The following is a 19,759-nucleotide window of genomic DNA, read 5'->3' as shown; positions in this document are numbered from 1 at the left end:
AGTTCAGGTCCGAACTAGGAGGAACCCACCTCTGGCTGTATGCTACTTATATATAAATGTAATACTAACTTGTTAAGCCATAGCTGTACAGTCATTATTCCATTTCCTCTGACACAGATACAAGTACGCTTTTCTTCCTTATTTCCATTGTACTCCTCCTGAATATGGAAATACTGCCAGTAAGAAGATAGAATAGCATTTAACATTTTTCTTCCTCAGGACAATAAAGAACAACATATAACTCACTTTTTTGAGAAACTTAAAGGGCCATTTAGATTACTTTGCCATAAAGAGGTGCCCAATATTTGAAACGTTAAAATACAGACCGTCCAATACAGACAGTCCTCAATCTTACAATCACAATTGAGTCCAAAATTTCCATTGCTAAGCAAGGCAGTTGTTAAGTGAGTTTTGTCCCTTTTGCTGTCCTTTTTTTTGCCACAGTTGTTAAACAATTAAGGAAATCTAGCTTTCCCCACTGACTTTGCTTGTTGGAAGCCGGCTGGGAAGATTATAAATGATGATCACATGATTCCAGGACAGTGCAACTGTTGTAAATACTTACCAGTTGCAAAGTGCCCGAGTTTTGATCTCATGACCATGGCGGATGCTGCAACGCTCATCAATGTGAAAAATGGTCATAAATCACATTTCAGTTCCCTTCTAACTTTGAACGTTCACTAAATGGTTTTAAGTCTAGGATTAGTTATATTGGAAAGATAACAGAGGTAATCATCATAACTAAAGGAGCAGAAAGGACATATATTTTTTTGGAGTTCATTGATAATGATTTATAGAAGTTTGAGAGTTATTGATACGTATTAATTCATATCTTGTGTGTTACACAGAACTTTTTGACAATGTTGAAGAAACATCACAAATGGCACATAGCCTAGTAAATTCGGGAGGAGTTTGTTTTGTTCCGTCTTTTAGTGGTTTGCAGGTAAAAAAACTGCCTTTGATTTATTTACTTAAGTGACTTTTTCTTTCAAGTATGATTGCCCTAAATTATACGTAGTCCTTGATTTACAACCATTCGTTTGTGATTTAGTTCGAAGTTATGATGGTACTAAAAAAAGTGATTTATGGCTTATCACTTTTGACACTCTTACTACCATTGCAGCAACCGATTGGTCACATAATCAAAACTTGGGCATTTGGCAACTGGCATGTATTTATGACAGTTGCAGTGTCCCGTGAGTCCTTCTGGATCGGGAGGCATAGAAGTCGAATAAATAATAATAATAATCATGTGATCATCATTTGTAAACTTCCCAGCCAGCTTCCAATGAGCAAAGTTAGTAGAGAAAGGCAGATTCGCTTAACGACCGCATGATTCATTTAAAAATTGCTTAAAAACAAAAAGTTAGCACAATGAGACTGAATTCACTTAACTGCCTTGTTTATCAATGGAAATTTTGGGCTCAGTTGTGATTGTACATCAAGGACTAGCTGTATATATTTTATTCAACTTTCAGTATGTTCTACAATGTTTTCAAGGTAATTAAAAATACATTCTGAATGTTCATATACATGTACAAGTTGCTTATAGACTGTTTATTGCTCTTTCAATTTTCTTCTTACTATGCTGCCTCTTACTGTCACCTGTAAGTTATTCTTTTCCCTAATATTTCAGTCCTTTCTTGAACAATTGTCTATAGAACATATTCCTTTATATTTTATTTCAATATCTGTTTTATTTCAGATACCTGTGAATGATCCTTATGCGTGTACTTCCTTTATGGGGATCACACCTTCTACTACCAAAAAACATCTTGTTCGAGCTGTGTTGGAATCCATCGCTTTCAGGTATTTGGTCATGCTCTTACAACATGATTGGGTTTGTTCTCAGTATGCTTTTTTTGTACTACAGTGTTCCCTCGATTTTCGCGGGTCCGAACTTCGAGAACAGTCTATACCGCGGTTTTTTCAAATATATTAATTAAAAAATACTTTGCGGGTTTTTTCCCTATACCATAGTTTTTCTCGCCCGATGACGTCATATGTCATCATCAAACTTTCGTCTGCCTTTAATAAATATTTTTTTAATAAACTTTAATAAATAAACATGGTGAGTAATAATCTAAATGGTTGCTAAGGGAATGGGAAATTGCAATTTAGGGGCTTAAAGTCTTAAGGGAAATAGTGTTATTTACTTCCGCATCTCTACTTCGCGGAAATTGACTTTCACAGGCAGTCTCAGAATGCATCCCCCGCAGAAATTGAGGGAACACTGTATTTGTATACTATTTATCTTGCTACATATCAGCAGTCATTACAACCAATCAAATTTAGTTTATGTTTTGTCCAGAATTCAGTTTTTCAGAAAATTTTAATTAATTTGTTAATTTCCATTGTAATGCCTCGTACTTTCAGATTTCTTCTTGGAATAAACTTGTTCACTTTCAAGAGAAGGCATCCCAACTCCCTTAAAATACAAGCACATCCATGTAAAAAAATGAATCATCACTGTCATTATATCCCAGGGCATACAAACTATATAAGCTCAAACCCGTGTTTATTCCAATGACTTTTTTGACAGTTGCCTTCTATGCACATTTCTTTTCAGTACCCTGTATTTTCTCCCCATCTTCAAATCCGCTTCTCCATTTGTATTTCATTTTTGGCTACAAAATTTAAGACAATAGATTAGATAGATGGGGTTTATTTTGCTTTGCTCCTTGCTGACTAAATTTTAAATTCCACTTGAGCAACTAAAATGTATATCATACATTTATTTATTTATTTATTTATTATTATTTAGATTTGTATGCCGCCCCTCTCCGCAGACTCGGGGCGGCTCACAGCAAAATAAAACAATTCATGACAAATCTAAATTATAATTTAAAATATTTTAAAAAACCCATTTACTAAACAAACATACATACAAACATACCATGCATAAATTGTATATGCCCGGGGGAGATGTCTCAGTTTCCCCATGCCTGATGACAAAGGTGGGTTTTAAGGAGCTTACGAAAGGCAAGGAGAGTAGGGGCAGTTCTAATCTCTGGAGGGAGCTGGTTCCAGAGAGTCGGGGCCGCCACAGAGAAGCTCTTCCCCTGGGGCCCGCCAACCGACATTGTTTAGTTGATGGGACCCGGAGAAGACCCATTCTGTGGGACCTAATCGGTCGCTGGGATTCGTGTGGCAGAAGGCGGTCTCGGAGATATTCTGGTCCAATGCCATGAAGGGCTTTAAAGGTCATAACCAACACTTTGAATTGTGACCGGAAATTGATCGGCAACCAATGCAGACTGTGGAGTGTTGGTGAAACATGGGCATACCTAGGTAGGCCCATGACTGCTCTCGCAGCTGCATTCTGCACGATCTGAAGTTTCCAAACACTTTTCAAAGGTAGCCCCATGTAGAGAGCATTACAGTAGTCGAACCTCGAGGTGATGAGGGCATTGGCTTTACATTATTTATATTACTCTTTGTTGGCAAATAACAAAATGCATGACCACTGCTCTCAGTTAGGTGATACAAAAGGGCTTCAATATTTTGATTACAGTGATCCCCCGTTTATTGCGTCCCCAACCATTGCGAACAGGGTACTTCGCTATTTTTCAACCCGGAAGTCAAAAATACCATCTACGCATGCGTGCCGGGCACGCATGCGTAGATGGCAGCGGCTTCCCTGGGTCTTCCCCCTCTTGCTGGCGTCAGCGAGGAGTTTCCCCACCGCCCACGCAAACTCCTCGCTGCCGCCCGCCCTTCGCCCGCCCACGCCGTTCATTCTCGCCGCTTTTGAGCTAAATCCGGGAGCGAATTCGCTCCCGGATTTAGCTCAAAACCGCCGATAGCAAGCGGCAAGGAACAGCTTGTCTCGGCGCTTTCGAGCTGTCAGCTCGAAAGCGCCGAGACAAGCCGTTCCTTGCCGCTTGGTATCGCCAGTTTTGAGCTCAAAACTGCCGGTTTTCAGCTCAAAACCGCCGATAGCAAGCGGCAAGGAACGCCTTGTCTCGGCGCTTTCGAGCTGACAGCTCGAAAGCGCCGAGACAAGGCGTTCCTTGCCGCTTGGTATCGCCGGTTTTGAGCTCAAAACCGCCGATAGCAAGCGGCAAGGAACGCCTTGTCTCGGCGCTTTCGAGCTGTCAGCTCGAAAGCGCCGAGACAAGGCGTTCCTTGCCGCTTGCTATCGGCGGTTTTGAGCTGAGTCCGGAAGCGAATTCGCTTCCGGACTCAGCTCAAAACCGGCGATACCAAGCGCCCCCCGGACCCCCAACCCGGGTTTGGGGGGCTGCTAGGAAGCCCTCCATGCCGGCGGCAAACAGCCGCCCCGCCCCCAATCTTCGGCTCCTCGCTAGCGCTGTGGGAGTAAAAACACCGTCTGCACATGCGCAGACGGTGTTTTTACTTCCGCATCGCTACTTCGCGAAAACCCGCTCGTTGCGGGGGCTCCTGGAACGGAACCCTCGCAACGAGCGGGGGATCACTGTACTGAGAAAGGTACATTATATTAAATGTATTGATTTTAATTGTTACCTCTGCCTTTGTCATATAACGTATAAGACAAAAACCAGAAATCATGTATTTTAATTTGGTTACCTGATAAAATACTGTGGATAGACTAGGAATATATTGCTATTAGTTTTTATACTTTTGTACTAATAGCACTTTTTATATCATTGGATCATTGGAATTCTCATTAATTTTTCTGTCTTTAAAATGATACAAAATAATTTTCATTTATTAATGTTGACCTTTAGTACCTTTCATGCTTATGCTTTATTTTCTGGGGTTTGAATTCCTGATGTATACTGCTTTAATCTTATGAAAACAGTAACCTAAAATGTTATTAAAAATATACTTTAAAAATACAGAGTTCTTGATTTATTAAGCAGTCTAATTTATTTACTGTAGCTAATTTTAACCCCATTATAAACATGTATTTAAATATATAGTTAACTTTCATTGATTGTTGTTCCTTATGACACTTTATGCTTCTAATATAATTGTTACTTAGTATATTGCTACTTTATTGAATTTCTCCCTCCTCATCTATTTTTTTAAGAAACAAACAGCTGTACGATATCATTACAAGAGAGTTGGGCTTTCCATTTATTTCCATTAGGTATGTTTATATTGTATCCAAAATATTGAATATGAATATTGAATATGAATTTATATATTAAATAAGTTTGTTGCATGAACTTTAGGGCCCAATAGTTAAGTTAGAGCCAGCATAATTCTGTTTTAAAGCCATCTCTTGCTGTAAGCCCCTAATCAAAAGATTTCTACTGTTAGCAGCCTGTAGAATTGTTTGCAAAACTGTTGTTAGTCTTTTAATGGCATTTATATATACAGTATATTAATATTTGTCAAATCATTATTTTCCAATTTATTTTTTGGAAAATCTGGGATATTACTCTGGTAATCTTCTCGTAAATACAAACTATGAAATAGGAAGTAGTTAATGTTACTTTTAAGAATGGTACATTTTTACCACACCTCGTATACCGCATCCAGTTTTGGTGGTCACACTATAAAAAAGATGTTGAGATCATAGAAAGAGTGAAGAGAAGAGCAACCAAGATGATTAGGGAACTGGAGGCTAAAATAAAATGAACAGTGACAGGAACTGGGCATGGCTGGTCCAGTTAAGAGAAGGACCAGGGGAGACATGATAGCAGTGTTCTAATATTTGAGGGGCTGCCACAGAGAAGAGGGAGTCAAACTATTTTCCAAAGCACCTGAAGGCCAGACAGGGAATAATGGATGGAAACTGATCAAGGACAGATGCAACCTGGAAATACGGATAAATTTTCTGACAGAGCAATCAACCACTGGAACAGCTTGCCTTCAGAAGTTGTGGGAGCTTCATCCCTGGAAGCTTTAAAGAAGAGACTAGACTGCCATCTGGCAGAAATGGTGCAGGGTCTCCTGCTTGGGCAGGGGCATCAGACTAGATGACCTACAAGGCCCCTTGCAATTCTGTTAATATGTTAATTTCGTCACAACAAAGTACATATTGGAGTACAGTAGTACCTCTAGATACGAGTTTAATTCGTTCCAGAATCGAGCTCGTATGTCGATCAACTCGCATCTCGAACAAATGCCTTTAGACTTTGTTTTTCCCCACCGAGATAACCAGAAGCAAGGATTCTTGCGCCACCTAGTGGAAGCTTGGCTCGTATCCCGAATTTGAGCTCGGGTGTTGAACAGAAATTTTGCTCCCGTCGTGGCTCGTAACTTGGAATACTCGCATGTGGAGCAGCTGGTATCTAGAGGTACTACTGTATTACATTCATGGCTTGCATGAAACATTACTACATATTACAACGTGCATCATATTTGCTTCCATTTCACTTTTTTAACCAGATTAAGTTAGACATTTATCAAAGCATTGCAATATTGCCATGATACACATTGCAGCATTGTATGTTGGCAGTATTCTAAGACCACTGGTACAAAGACAGAGAGATGACTTGATATGCTGATAAATCCAACCAACAGTAATGCTGACTTTATTATCACTGCCATGCTGGAAATATGGTTCTTCAGAAAGGTTATCCTGGCAAAAACATGTTGAATATTCCTGCACTGGTCAATTGAACTACTTTGTTTTCAGCAAACTTGTGAATTTTATCAAAAGTTTCAAATCAAATTCTCCGGTACTTCGGATACATCTGATGAAAATAAAATCTAAAACTAAACATTTTCCATACACAGAAACTCTCCGTCTCTTGATAATTACACTCAGTTTTATTGAGAGTTTTTTAAACTCTCAGTTTTATTGAGAGTTTTTTTATAGCTACTTATATCATAGTAGAATACCCATTATGCATACCATTCTGATATTGAAGATGTCAATACTGCAGTGTTTGTTTTATCTTTGGGACATACAATTTAAATCATATATATATATATTATAGAATGTGAATACTAAGTTTTCTTTTGTTTTGTTTTTCTCCCATAGAGCTGATGGAGGTGTCAGTAAAAATAGTTTTGTCATGCAGATGACTTCAGATTTAATCAATCAATCAATAAACAAGCCTAATAGTACAGACATGTCTTGTCTTGGAGCAGCTTTTCTAGCTGGCCTTGCTATTGGTATGCCTAAGTCTGAATATCTGGGGGAATCTATTTCAAGAGAAATTGTCATTTATTTCAGGTTGTACAAAATTGTAAAAAATATAATGATATTTTTTCAAGAGCATGCTATTTAGCAGTGATGGTGAACCTTTTTTTCCTTGGGTGCCGAAAGAGTGTGGGTGTGCGCTATTGCGCATGCATTAGTGCCCACACCCATAATTCAATGCTTCCCCAGCCCCCTGGAGCTCATTTCCCAACTTCTGGTGGGCCCAGTAGGCTCGTGTTTTGCCCTCCCCAGGCTCCAAAGGCTTCCCTGGAACCGGGGGAGGGTAAAAATGCCCTTCCCCATCCCCCCGGAGACTCTGGAAGCCAAAAATGTCCTCCCAGAGCCTCTGTGTGAGCCACAAATCAGCTGACACAGGCACTTTGGAGCTGAGCTAGGGCAACAGTTCATATGCCAGCAGATATGGCTCCGCTGGCCACCTGTGGCACCTGTGCCATAGGTTCGCCATCACTGCTATATAGTTTTTGTTATGGTCCATCAAGTCAATTCTGATAGGTGGGACAGGGTGATGGTGTTGCAGTGTTCCCCTGAAATCAGTTGTAAGGATGAATGACCACAGGGGAACTGCAGTTGGCCATAATTTCAGAACTTGGGTCATACATAGCTTTTGGAGGACACCATCAAAAACTTTAAATGGTTGCTAAGTGACCAGTAGATTACCTTTATAAAATCATAAATTACTTTAGTTACATGGTCAAAGTTCTCTGAAGCAGCCAAGGAAAACTTTGCTTTTCAAAATTTATTTTGAAATAAATTTATTTTGCAATCATTTGAAGCAAGATAGAACAGAAACTACAGTAGTGCATTTCTCTTACTGTTGACCATACTATACATTTATTTGTTTGTTTGTTTAAAAAGACTTACATAGCTTCTTGTATTGTAGCAGCAACACTGGGAAAGTGCACAAAACATTAAATCAACAGAAAGCTCCAAACCATAAAATAAAAATCAATTATAACTCCATTAAAAATATCATCACACCTTATGGCAACACTTTCCTATACATCACCATATTCATCTCCAACCTCATCCTGCCTCAACACTTGTGGAAACTTCCAAACTTCTGGAAGACAAAGAGGGTGAGGCCTAGTAGATTTCTGGGAGAAGGGTGATCCATAGGGTAAGAAGCACCTACAGAGAACAATCACAGAATATATAATTTTGCAGAAAAATCTATAGATTATTACTTAATAGCTTTATTCTGCAAGTTAATTCTATAACATGAAAAATACTCCAAATATTTAAATATTGTGTTGTTTATATTCTTCAAACTAGATTTATCTACGCATGTTTAAAATACAGGGATTATGATCAACATGAGAATGACTATTTTGTATCTTTTTGTTTGTGTGTTTTTAGGATATTGGACTGACAAAGAACATCTGAAGACATTGAGGCAGCCTGACATGGTTTTTAAGCCACAAAGAGAGCCAAAAGAGTATGAACCTTCCATGAGTAACTGGATAAAAGCTGTCTCTCGTTCTCTGTCTTGGTATAGCCAGGCATCTCAATAATTAATATTATTTATATGTTGGATAATATAACTCACAACTTATTTCTGCTTTAGACTTTAATTAATAATTGTATTAAGCAGTTATTGCTGTCGAACAATATTCAACCAATACAAAAAGTCTTCTGGAATAGTAGTAAATCCCAGGTAGTGGTCAAGAGACTAAATGTCGGAGTGTCATGTTCTAAGTGATGCTTATTTATAATGGACAGACTTGATTTTATTCATGAGATCAGTATGCAGGAATGTTCAGATGTCATCCTAAGGGGTTTCATATATAAAATCTAGATTAAGATTGCATCACAAAAATTATTTCTGCATAGAATAGATAGGACCATACCACATACCTCTGTTTTCTACTATAAATAGTCTCCTTTTGGTAGAAATACATTTATTGGAATGATCTCCTCCCACTTGATCTCCAAATGAAAGAGAGGCAGATGCATCCACATAGGTAAATTGGTTGTAAGACTGGAGACTTGACCATTTAGAGCAGTGATGGCGAACCTATGGTACGGGTGCTATAGGTGGCACGCAGAGCCATATCTGCTGGCACACGAGCCGTTGCCCTAGCTCAGCTCCAATGTGGATGTGTATACCGGCTAGCTGATTTTTGGCTCACACAGAGGCTCTGGGAGGGCATTTTTTGGCTTCCAGAGAACCTCCAGGGAGATGGGGGAGGGCATTTTTAGCCTCCCCCCGCTCCAGGGAAGCCTTTGGAACCTGGGGAGGGCAAAACACAAGCCTATTGGGCCCACCAGAATTTGGGAAACAGGCCGTTTCTGGCCTCCAGAGAGCCTCAGAGGGCGGGGGAAGCTGTTTTCGTCCTCCCCAGGCATTGAATTATGGGTGTGGGCACTTGTGCATGCACGATAGCAGTCGCGCACACTCTTTCGGCACCCGAGGAAAAAAAGGTTCGCCATCACTGATCTAGAGTGAAAAGTAGTAAAAAGATTTTTGTTACTTTTAAGATTTCTTCTTTATGGTGAAAATTAGTTAGCTAAAAGTGAAATATGATGTAGAAAGCAACTACTTGCCAAATGATGTTTCAGTGATAGAATACTGAGCTCAGTAAATTAGCATGTGAATTGATTTACCCTTGCAATGATGGCCTTAATTTTTTATGGCTTTAAAAATTGTGAAATCTGAAGTTTCCAAATTGCTTAATTGGAAATTTGTCAGCTGTCTTCTATCTATATGAAGAATTTAGGATTTGCTGATAGGGCAGCATAGTCAGTATTGTCCAGTAGCCTTTGGAAGTCTTGATATTCTGATCTAAGAGATAGGGGGAAATCTTGGTATATCTACCTTTTAGAAGTTAAGATTTTAGAATCTTAACTTTAAATTTAAACAGAAATGAAGGAAGCCTCTCCCACATGACTCCAGGACGGTGCACCTGTTGTAAATAGATGGGGTTTTTTTATTCATTAGATAAGTTCAAAATGGATCTCATTCCCTACACACTTCAGTACCTGATACTTCAGAACTTTAAAACTTTATAGCAGTCACTATCTCTATGCAGTAAATCAAATATTGAAAGTAGAAAGTACATGATTAGGGTCACACATTGTTATGAGCCAGAATACAAGTTTGATCTTAATATTGCATTAGTGCATTGACATTACATGTGAAAAAGATCATTATCACGTCTTCAGCCAATCTAGGTTGGTTGATTGTCCGAGCTGAAAGCATATGCCCAGCCTGAATTTTTAAGAGATTTTAAAGAAAAGTGCATGGATTTGGTCACATTACTTTTGTATTTGCATGGTACCCAGTTAAATTTTTGCAAAGTAATTGTAATTTTTATTTCTTAGACGTTATGCAGCACGTACATTTTGTCACTAGTAAATTTCAATTTTAAATACTATGTAAAGTAATTTTCAATGCATTATAAATGCTCTAGTGTTATGTTCTACTCTTATCTAAGAAGCCATATTACACTAATTCAGATCTAGCAGTTCAGCTCAGTACTCACTGACAGAAGTTCAGGAAATTCCTAGTTTTAGAAATACTAGAAAACATAGAGACAATACGACAATAATTGGTAATAGAATTTTAGTTCCTAATATGGTCGTTTAGTGAGTCACACCCAATTTTATTAATATTTTACTATGGTTGTTAAGCTAACCGTGTCATTAAGCAACTCATGCAGTCACTAAGCATATCCAATTTCCCAATCCACTCTGTTGTTGGAAGTTGACCAGGAAGGTAAGTCACAGTTGGGGGACCGCAAGATGTTGCAACCACAATAAATGAGCCAGTTGCCAGGTGCCTGAATTGAAGTCATGTGACTACAATGTGGCACAAACAGTTGTAACTTCAAAGGTGGGTTTTAAATCACTTTTCCTCCTAGGCTGTCATGGCATCAAACCATCATTAGACAAAATGTTGTAAACCAAGGATTACCTACAAATTTGTAAACTTTATCTTAGTATTCAAACAGACTTAGTAGTGAAATGAAATTAATCCTAATCTCTCATTCTGAGTCATGTATATTCTGGTTATGCAGTGACATATCTTTGATCTGAAATAGAGATAATAACCTTTGCAGCAAAGTAGTCCTTCATCAACAACCCATTAGGAGCCGCAGTGGTGCAGTGGCTAGAATGCAGTACTGCAGGCTACTTCTGCAGACTGCCTTCTGACTGCAATTTGGTATATCGAATCTCAAGGTTAACTCAGCCTCTTACCCTTCACAAGTCAGTAAAATAAGGACTCAGATTGTTGACAGCAATAGGCTGACTCTTTAAAACTACTTGGAAAGGACTGGAAAGCACTTCATATAAATCTAAGTCCTATTGCTATTCTGTGATGACTCAATATATTCATCTTAGATAAAGCAGAACTTAACAGAAGAATAACACAAAGGAGAAAATGAGATTAAGTGAGTTAAACAATTGTAGACAGTTCTCAAAAAAATTACACAAAGTTTTCTTGCAATTAGTAGTATGCAACAGCAATTAAGTATAAAAATCACTGGCATGTACATTTTCTAGGCAGAAATTTTATTGCAAGATTCTGATTTATTCTGCTGTATATTATAATAGCAAAGGTCTAAGTGCCAGAAGAAGGAATGGGAGCAACTAGGAGCTTTCTTTGAAACTCTGCATGTTAGTACTTCCTCTGTTTCTTGAGCCAGAACTTAATTAGGATAGTGGATTATATTTCATCTTCATTTTATACATTACGGATTAAAGTAACTAGATGGTATGAATTATATCATTGATCTATGTATGATCACAAGAGCCGGAAAGATTTAAAGCGCCCCACCTCTCCAAAATATGCAGTGGTGAGGTGAGGCCATTCCTCTGGTAGAATATTCACGTGCTATTTAATTGAAATAACTATTTCTAAACATACAGTATATAATATATTTTTAATTCTGTAATAAAGATCATTGCCTTGTTCTAAATTAAGATACTGATTAATTTGAGCCACTACTCTGTTCAAGCAATCTGTACAATATTATATACCTAAGAACTGTACATTGTGCTTATATGATATATGTTTTGTAAATTGAAACTAGCTGTTACAAAGTTCTAAATCAAGGCTGCTTTAATTTATATTGTGACCTATTGCTTCAGATGTATATACTGAATACTCATTTGTAAATATAAGTTCCAGTCTTCAAATATTTTGAAACTATAAATATAACAGACTGATTCTTAATGTATTGAAGTATGGCATTTAAGAGGAATCATTGCTTACTAATAGTTTTATGCCCTTGCAAGTGTTGTCCTATGCTGTGAAAATGGTAACTCAGAAAGGAATTGAGTCTAAATAGAGAAAAATCTGTTCTGCTTAATTACTTTCAACTGAATTCCTTTGGTCTCCAGTTTCATCAGTAAAGTACCATTATGTTTTCTTCTGACTTGGTGCAGCTCAATAATTCAGTTCCATTGAATTCAGTGGGTTTTATTCTCAAAGAGTTCTAGAGTTGCCTAAAACAGTGTTTCCCAACCTTTTTTGAGCCGCGGCACATTATTCATATTTTCAAAATCCTGGGGAACACTGAAGGGGGGGGGGGCGGGCTAAAGAAAAGTTTGGACAAAAAACCCCTCTCTCTTCCTCCCTTTCGCTCTATTTCTCCCTCTTTCTCTCTTTTCCTTCCTTCCCTTCTTTCTCTGTCCATCCCTCTTTCTTTCTTCCTCTCTTTTTTGCTCTCTTTCTCTCTCCCTCCTTCCCTTCCTCTATGTCTTTCTCTCTCCCTTGCTCTCTCTCTCTCTGTCTCTCTTGCTATCTCTTGCTTTTTTCTCTCTCTCTTGCTCTCTCTCTTTCACTGTCTTGCTATATGTCTCTTTCTTTCTCTTTGCCTCTCTTGCTATCTCTCTTTCTTTCTCTCTCTTTCTCTCTCTCTGTCTCTCTTGCTATGTCTCTCTTTCTCTTTCTCTCTCTCTCTGTGCCTCTCTTGCTAAGTCTCTCTTTTTCTCTTGCTATGTCTCTCTTTCTTTTTCTCTCTCTGCCTCTCTTGCTATGTCTCTCTTTCTCTCTTTCTCTATCTCTCTTTCTCTGCCTCTCTTGCTGTCTCTCTTTCTTGCTCTGTCTCTCTTTCTCTGCCTCTCTTGCTATGTCTCTCTTTCTCTCTCTCTCTGCCTCTCTTATATGTCTCTCTTTCTTTCTCTCTCTCTCTCAGCTGACTGCAAGCGGGAGCCCTGACGGCGGCAGCTGGACGTGGTGCTGGACACCGTATATGCCAGGCACGCAGCGCCAGCATGTACAACGTCCAGCAGCACGTCCAACCGCCACCGTCAGGGCTCCCGCTTGCAGTCAGCTGAGAGAGAGAGAGAGCGATCCCTCTCGCTGCCGCCATCTCCCCGCGACTGCCTGCGGCCGCTGCGGGCCCCCCCCCCCCCACTCCCATCGGACACTTGCCATCGACGCCAGAGAAGCTCCAGCTGGGCGGGGCGCTGCCGGTACTTCCGTCCTGGGGCTCCCGCTCGCAGCTGTCCCCCGCCTCCTGCTCGATGCCGCGGTTTTCGGCGCTCTCCTGCTGGGCCCCAAAGAAGGAAGGCGGGAAAAAGGTGCTAAGAATGGAGCTCTCCTTCTTCCTGCCTTCCTTCTTAGGGCCCAGCAGGAGAGCGCCGAAAACCGCAGCATCGAGCAGGAGGCGGGGGACAGATGCGAGCGGGAGCCCGAGGACAGAAGTACCGGCAGCGCCCCGCCCAGCTGAAGCTTGGCGGCACACCTGGCCATGTCTCGCGGCACACCAGTGTGCCGCGGCACACCGGTTGGGAAACGCTGGCCTAAAACACTTAATTTTAATTGCAATAAAAAATAATATCTTCTTTAAGGTGAGACTTAATTTCAGGTGATAGGCAGTAATAGAGAAATGGTTATCATTTCTTTCTTCTGGGATATTTTCAATTTCTTAAAGATCATCCATGGACCTGGAGTTTCTGTGAAATCTCCCCTCCAAATAGTAACCAGGCCCAACACTGCTTAGCTTCCAATGCCACACCAATACATTCTGAGCCTATCATATCTTCCTTGATAGTAGTAAGGTTTATTGCTGTCAAGTCCCATATAGTTAGCAATGCCAAGAAGCAACATATTTCAGAGAGGTATTTTTAAAACAAGTCTGGGTTAAACAGAATTTTGGACAAGTCCCCATCTTGAAAATACTCAATTAGTCTTTTTAACATGCATTCTCTCATGACTTTCACATCTGAGCTGCCTTTTTTGAGATAGTTTCTAAAGCCATGTCCTCCACCTCCCCACAGTGGCATATAAGTGGGCTATTGCAATCTTTTAGCATAGTCCAATGTAAAGAATGAATCTCGTTTCATGGACACATTATTTTAAAAAGTACATAAGATCACAGTTCTCTGTATCCTTTCATTAATGAACAGGAATCCTGAGATTTTTATTAATTATATATAATACAAAGCAGGCTCCAGCCAAAACGCTAAATTGGGCTCACCACCGCGGCTCGTAAGTGCTTGCGGGGCCAGCGCGATTTTGCTTCTGCAGCTGTGGAGATAGCAAAATTGCGCACAGAGCCGCAGGACAGGTGCGCCCGTGTTTCAGCATGTGCAGACCTACAGCTCCATGCGTGATTTTGCTATCTCCACAGGTGCAGAAGCAAAATCGTGCTGGCCCCGCAAGCACTCACGAGCCACGGCGGCGAGCCCAATTTAGCATTCCGGCTAGCAGCCTATCCCTGATACAAAGTAGCACATAAAACTATGTTTAGACAGAATGACAAGTACCTGCATCAAATAGAAATTATGTCTCTGAAAAGAAGGAAGCCATAATATAAAACTTGCATCCAAGTGTGTTTCTACACAAGATTTTTAATCTTATAAAGATTCCATGTCATGGAATTTTAGATAGTTTATATTGCTTCCAGTTGTAATATCCTGTACGCTCACACTACTTTCTTCCATGACAAAACAAAACGAAATACTGACAAAAAATAAACATAGTTGCATAGAGCAGAACTTTCTCGTGGTGTTAATACTTTGTTGTAGCAAAATTCAAGATGGCCTAAGTTCTTTTGGCAGCCACATACTCCTGGCTCCTTCTTAATTTGTCATCTATAAAGATGCCAAGATATTTTTCACAAATACTACCACTCAGTCAGGTATGCTCTATGATGCTCCTATGCATCTCTTAAGTGCAGACTCTTACTAAGAAGGGGAAAACTGACAAAATATCATGTAAAATTTTGAAATTTTAAGAAATTTGATATATATTTTAAACCAGCGAACATTTGTATTGATCTCTTTTCAGGTAAGAATACGCAATATGTAGCAATGAAGTTATAAAAATTAGGTTTCAGATCCTCTACTGGCATTCTTTTAATGGAATTAATTTTTATCAGTACAAGTAAACATTTTGGAAAATCTTTTACATTTTATATTGATTCATAAATATATTTACAAGGGCAATCTACTTTGTGAAACAAATACTGGAATATATCATCTGATTTTCCATCCCTTTTCAGTTGTCATTTTAATTATTCCACCAACAGGCAAATTAGACTTTTATAAAGGCTTTTTTTACGCATCATGCTGAATCACAAACTAACCAACCATATTTTGGCTTAGTTGTGAAAAACCAATGTAATTAGCTCATTCCTCAATTTTTATGCAATCCCTCTCAATTGAGTTAATTGAAAAAAAACATTGAATCTATAGTTATTACTGAATTTTTACTAGTCATTTCTGCCTCATCTGAATCAGTATGTCTTGTAGAGAATGACTTTTTTCTAGAACATGATGCCAACTCCTCGGATTTTTCTCTTTAAAGTGGTGCAAGCCAGCATCATAAGCCCATTGGCTTTGTTGGCAAATGAATTAGGCCTTTAGGTTAAAAAGATATCCTATAAATTTTTTCATTTTTCTTAATATATTTGTTCTCTGGTCTCCTCCCTACTTTTTAAAAATTATAATTTTGCAAAGATAGATTGACAGGTGACACAGCTCTCTGACTCCCTGCTCCCCATAGATATGGAAGACAAATTCAAATATTAACCGTCCCAGCCCCTTAGCTTTCGGCTATCCAGTGACCCATGAAAAGGTTGGGAATACATCAGAAGATGGGACAAATTGTGAGTTCACTCCAGCATGTTGACCAATGGGGGAACTCTGTTTGCAGATACCGCAAAGCTTGTGTTGGGGAGAGATGAGGAGAAGTAGCTTGACAGTGACTGCTACTATTAGGGTAGCTGGGAAGGGGTGAGGCAAGGGGTCTGGCCCATAACTGGTGAGAAAGATGCAGTCCTAAGGAAGCTGTTGTTAAAACATAGAAACATAGAAGATTGACGGCAGAAAAAGGCTTCATGGTCCATCTAGTCTGCCCTTATGTTCTAGAGCAATGTTTTTGCTGGCTGGGGAATTCTGGGAGTTGAAGTCCAAATATCTTCAAGTGGCCAAGGTTGGGAAACACTGTTCTAGAGGATTTCTTAAAACCAGCTCCTATTTTGCCTCTATTATGGGACTCCTGAAGGTCTCACATCCGTCCCTTCACAGATGGACTGTCAGAGGGAGAGAAGAAGGAAGAAACCCTTGACTGTCATCTGCTCATTGAAAACAATATTGAGTGATTACGAGCAGTTAGGCAAGAAATACAAGGACTGAGGTGCACAAGTAGTTTTTTCATCTATTCTACTAATGAGAGGACAACATCCAATCAGAGAACAAAGAATTTTAGAAGTGAACCACTGACTAAAGGATTGGTGTCACTCCAAAAACTTTGGACTCCTGGACCATGGACTGTACTACCTCCAAGATGGGCTTTTGGCAAAGGACAGTTACACCTCACAAAGACTGGGAAGAATGTCTTCGGAAAACAACTAGCGGGTGACTGGCAGATTGGAGGGTGACCAATTTATAAGATCTCCAGGACCTACTTCCAAGCAAGGACCCTTAGTTTAACCATTTCCGTTTGTATCAATCTTATTTTAATTGTTTCTGTTTAACCCTTTTCTGTTGTAACTTCGTTTGTTGAAATCAAATGAGTCATTTTTGGCCATTTTTCACATACAGTACATGATGAATTTCATAGCAGTCTGGACTCTGTTTCCTGTCGGTTCAGTTCTGGACAACACAGTGATGTAGAGTTGTATTTTTTATTTCCTGACTTTAAGAACTCTATTTTGGATTGGAGATTTCAGACATTAGAACATACAGTATATGTGGTGTATCATCAAAAAAATCTAAGTTGTTGAATCTATGTATAGTCATTTCCTTGCTCCTAATCTAAGTGTCAAACCTCAATTTCACTGAGGTTCGCATCAAGGTTTTGTTTGATATCGGGGGCTGAGTGGGTATGACCAGAGTGGGTGTGGACATGGCCAGCTCAACATCCCTGCAGCCTCTGTACGGCCCTCCCAAACTCCTTTTTCACTGGCAGAGGCTGTCCTTTGCTGTTTCCAGGGTGGCCCGAGAAGCCAGATCTAAGCACTTCATGGGCCTTGAGTTTGATACCTCCTTGTATAATCAAAAATATGTCCATCTGTATATCTTAGATTTTATCACTTCTGGGAGAAGTGAAACATCTTCAAAGAAAAACCAGAAAATCTGATTGCCTCTTGAAAAAAGCCTCTTTGGGACAAGGGTCAAGATAATTTTGATCTGTATTTTGAACTAGTTCTTTATAAGAATTCATCTTGTAATCAGTATTCTTTGTCTTCACAGCAGATGGCGGTAGAGTAAAAGCAAAGCATCTGTTCCGCATTCATCATTCTAAATAAAATCTTATTTCCAAAATAAGTGAAGTTCAAATAAGACGGTTCTGCATAATTATAGCCTTTAGTATAGGAAAGTAATTAAAACACAATAAACATTTCTGAATCATATTTGCCTTCCAGTAGATCGGTGTGGTATGTGACATCAGCAAATAAAATACAGTGATACCTCGTCTTACGAACCCCTCGTCATACAAATGTTTCAAGATACGAACCTCTTCCGAACTATTTTCACCTTACGAACCCAAGCCGCTGCTGCTGGGAAACCCCACCTCCGGACTTCCATTGCCAGTGAAGCGCCTGTTTTTGTGCTGCTGGGATTCCCCAGAGGCTCCCCTCCATGGGAAACTCCACCTCCGGATTTCCTTGGTTTTGTGATGCTGCAGGGGAATCGCAGCAACACAAAAAAGGGTGCTTCGCTGGGAATGGAAGTCCAGAGGTGGGGTTTTCCAGCGAGGGGAGCCTCAGTGAAATCGCAGCATTGCAAAAACGGACATCCGGAGGTGGGGTTTTGAGGACTTTCTTGTTTTTGCGAAGCGCCCGTTTTTGCAGTGCTGCAATTTCGCTGAGGCTCCCCTCACTGGGAAACCTCACCTCTGGACTTCTGTTGCCACTGAAGCACCCGTTTTTGCGCTGCTGGGATTCCCCTGATGAGATTCCCCTGCAGCATTGCAAAAACACGGAAGTCCAGAGGTGAGGTTTCCCATGGAGGAGAGCCTAAGGGGAATCCCAGCAGCACAAAAACGGGCGCTTCGGCTGGCAAAAGGGGTGAGTTTTGCACGCATTAAACACTTTTCCATTGATTCCTATGGGAAACATTGTTTCGTCTTACAAACTTTTCACCTTACGAACCTCGTCCCAGAACCAATTAAGTTCGTAAGACAAGGTATCACTTGCAATCTGAGGGTGACAGGGATGTATAACTTGGGCCCCTTTCACACCAACCCTTCTCTCATGGTTAGGATATCCTTGTTATCATTAAGCCAGGGATTTCTAGGCAGGGCTGCCTTAAATATCTCACTCCACTCTTCCTGGCTTCAGCCACTCGACGGTCTGGCCTCTGGTGAGGATAGGGGCTACTAGTTCCCCATTTGAGATGAGAGTGCCTGCTTCTGCTTTTGATGAGGTGGGAATCACAGATTGGAACTCTTCTTCTCTTTGACTGTCATACTGCAGCTTCCTGGAGAATGCTAATAAGTTCTTCCCTGCAGGGATGGGCTTCAGTTCAAATTTGAACCTCCTAAAGCACTGCACCCATCGCATTTGCTGGGTTGAAAGTTTCCTAGGGGTCTTCAGGGCCTCGACGGTCTTATGGTCTGTCCATACTTCAAAAGATATCTTGGCCCCTTCTAGGAATTGCCTCCAGGTTAGTAGTGCCCAATGAACAGCAAAGGATTCTTTCTCCCAGATGGCCCATCTCCTTTCGGTTGCTGTCAGTTTTTTGGAGATGTAAGCACATCGCAGTAGGTGGCCTTCATTCTTTTGCAATCCCACCACCACTACAGCCATATCACTAGCATCTAACAGAATGATGAATTGTCATTCAGAGTCGGGATGTTGTAGGATTGGTTCCTGGGAAAAGTGCCACTTCAGCCTTTGAAGGCTTTCTTGCAATCCATTGTCCAACTGATTGGTTGGTTTGATTTTGGCTTGGTGACCATCAGGCCTGTTTTTAGCAGCTCTGTCAGCAGCAGGGCTACTTCAGCGAATGCCAGGATGAATTGCTTATAGAAGTCCGTGAAGCCCAGGAAGCTTTGCAATTGCTTGCGATTGCACGGGGGGCTGCCAATCAAGTACTGCTTTCACTTTCCCCAGATCCATCTCTATCCTGTCTTTGAGATACGGTATCCTAAATAATCCAGTCTTATAGAACTCTCATTTGGAAAGTTTTGCATATAATTTTGGGGCTAAACGTTTTTTCAAGATTTGTCATACCAGCTTCACATGTTCTTCCAGT

At 40.2% G+C, this 19,759-nt stretch overlaps 1 protein-coding gene across 2 annotated transcripts in view; it reads left to right on the top strand.

Moving 5' to 3' along the window:
• The window catches only part of GK5 (glycerol kinase 5), a 46,465-nt gene extending 29,834 nt beyond the window's left edge, over positions 1 to 16,631 (top strand). The window contains exons 12-17 of one of the 2 annotated variants that reach the window (XM_070753350.1): positions 849 to 943; positions 1,706 to 1,809; positions 5,018 to 5,077; positions 6,923 to 7,056; positions 8,462 to 8,594; positions 16,586 to 16,631. In XM_070753350.1, coding sequence (XP_070609451.1) covers positions 849 to 943; positions 1,706 to 1,809; positions 5,018 to 5,077; positions 6,923 to 7,056; positions 8,462 to 8,594; position 16,586 — 527 coding nt within the window. In that variant the 3' untranslated portion in view covers positions 16,587 to 16,631. Of the gene's footprint in view, positions 1 to 848; positions 944 to 1,705; positions 1,810 to 5,017; positions 5,078 to 6,922; positions 7,057 to 8,461; positions 8,746 to 16,585 lie in introns of those variants that run through there. The other variant, XM_070753349.1, reaches the window with a different exon arrangement.
• The last annotated feature ends 3,128 nt before the right edge of the window (positions 16,632 to 19,759 follow it).

The sequence above is a fragment of the Erythrolamprus reginae genome, chromosome 5 (genome assembly GCF_031021105.1).
Source record: "Erythrolamprus reginae isolate rEryReg1 chromosome 5, rEryReg1.hap1, whole genome shotgun sequence".
Taxonomy (NCBI): domain Eukaryota; kingdom Metazoa; phylum Chordata; class Lepidosauria; order Squamata; family Dipsadidae; genus Erythrolamprus; species Erythrolamprus reginae.
This window is presented reverse-complemented; position numbering and strand designations above follow the sequence as displayed.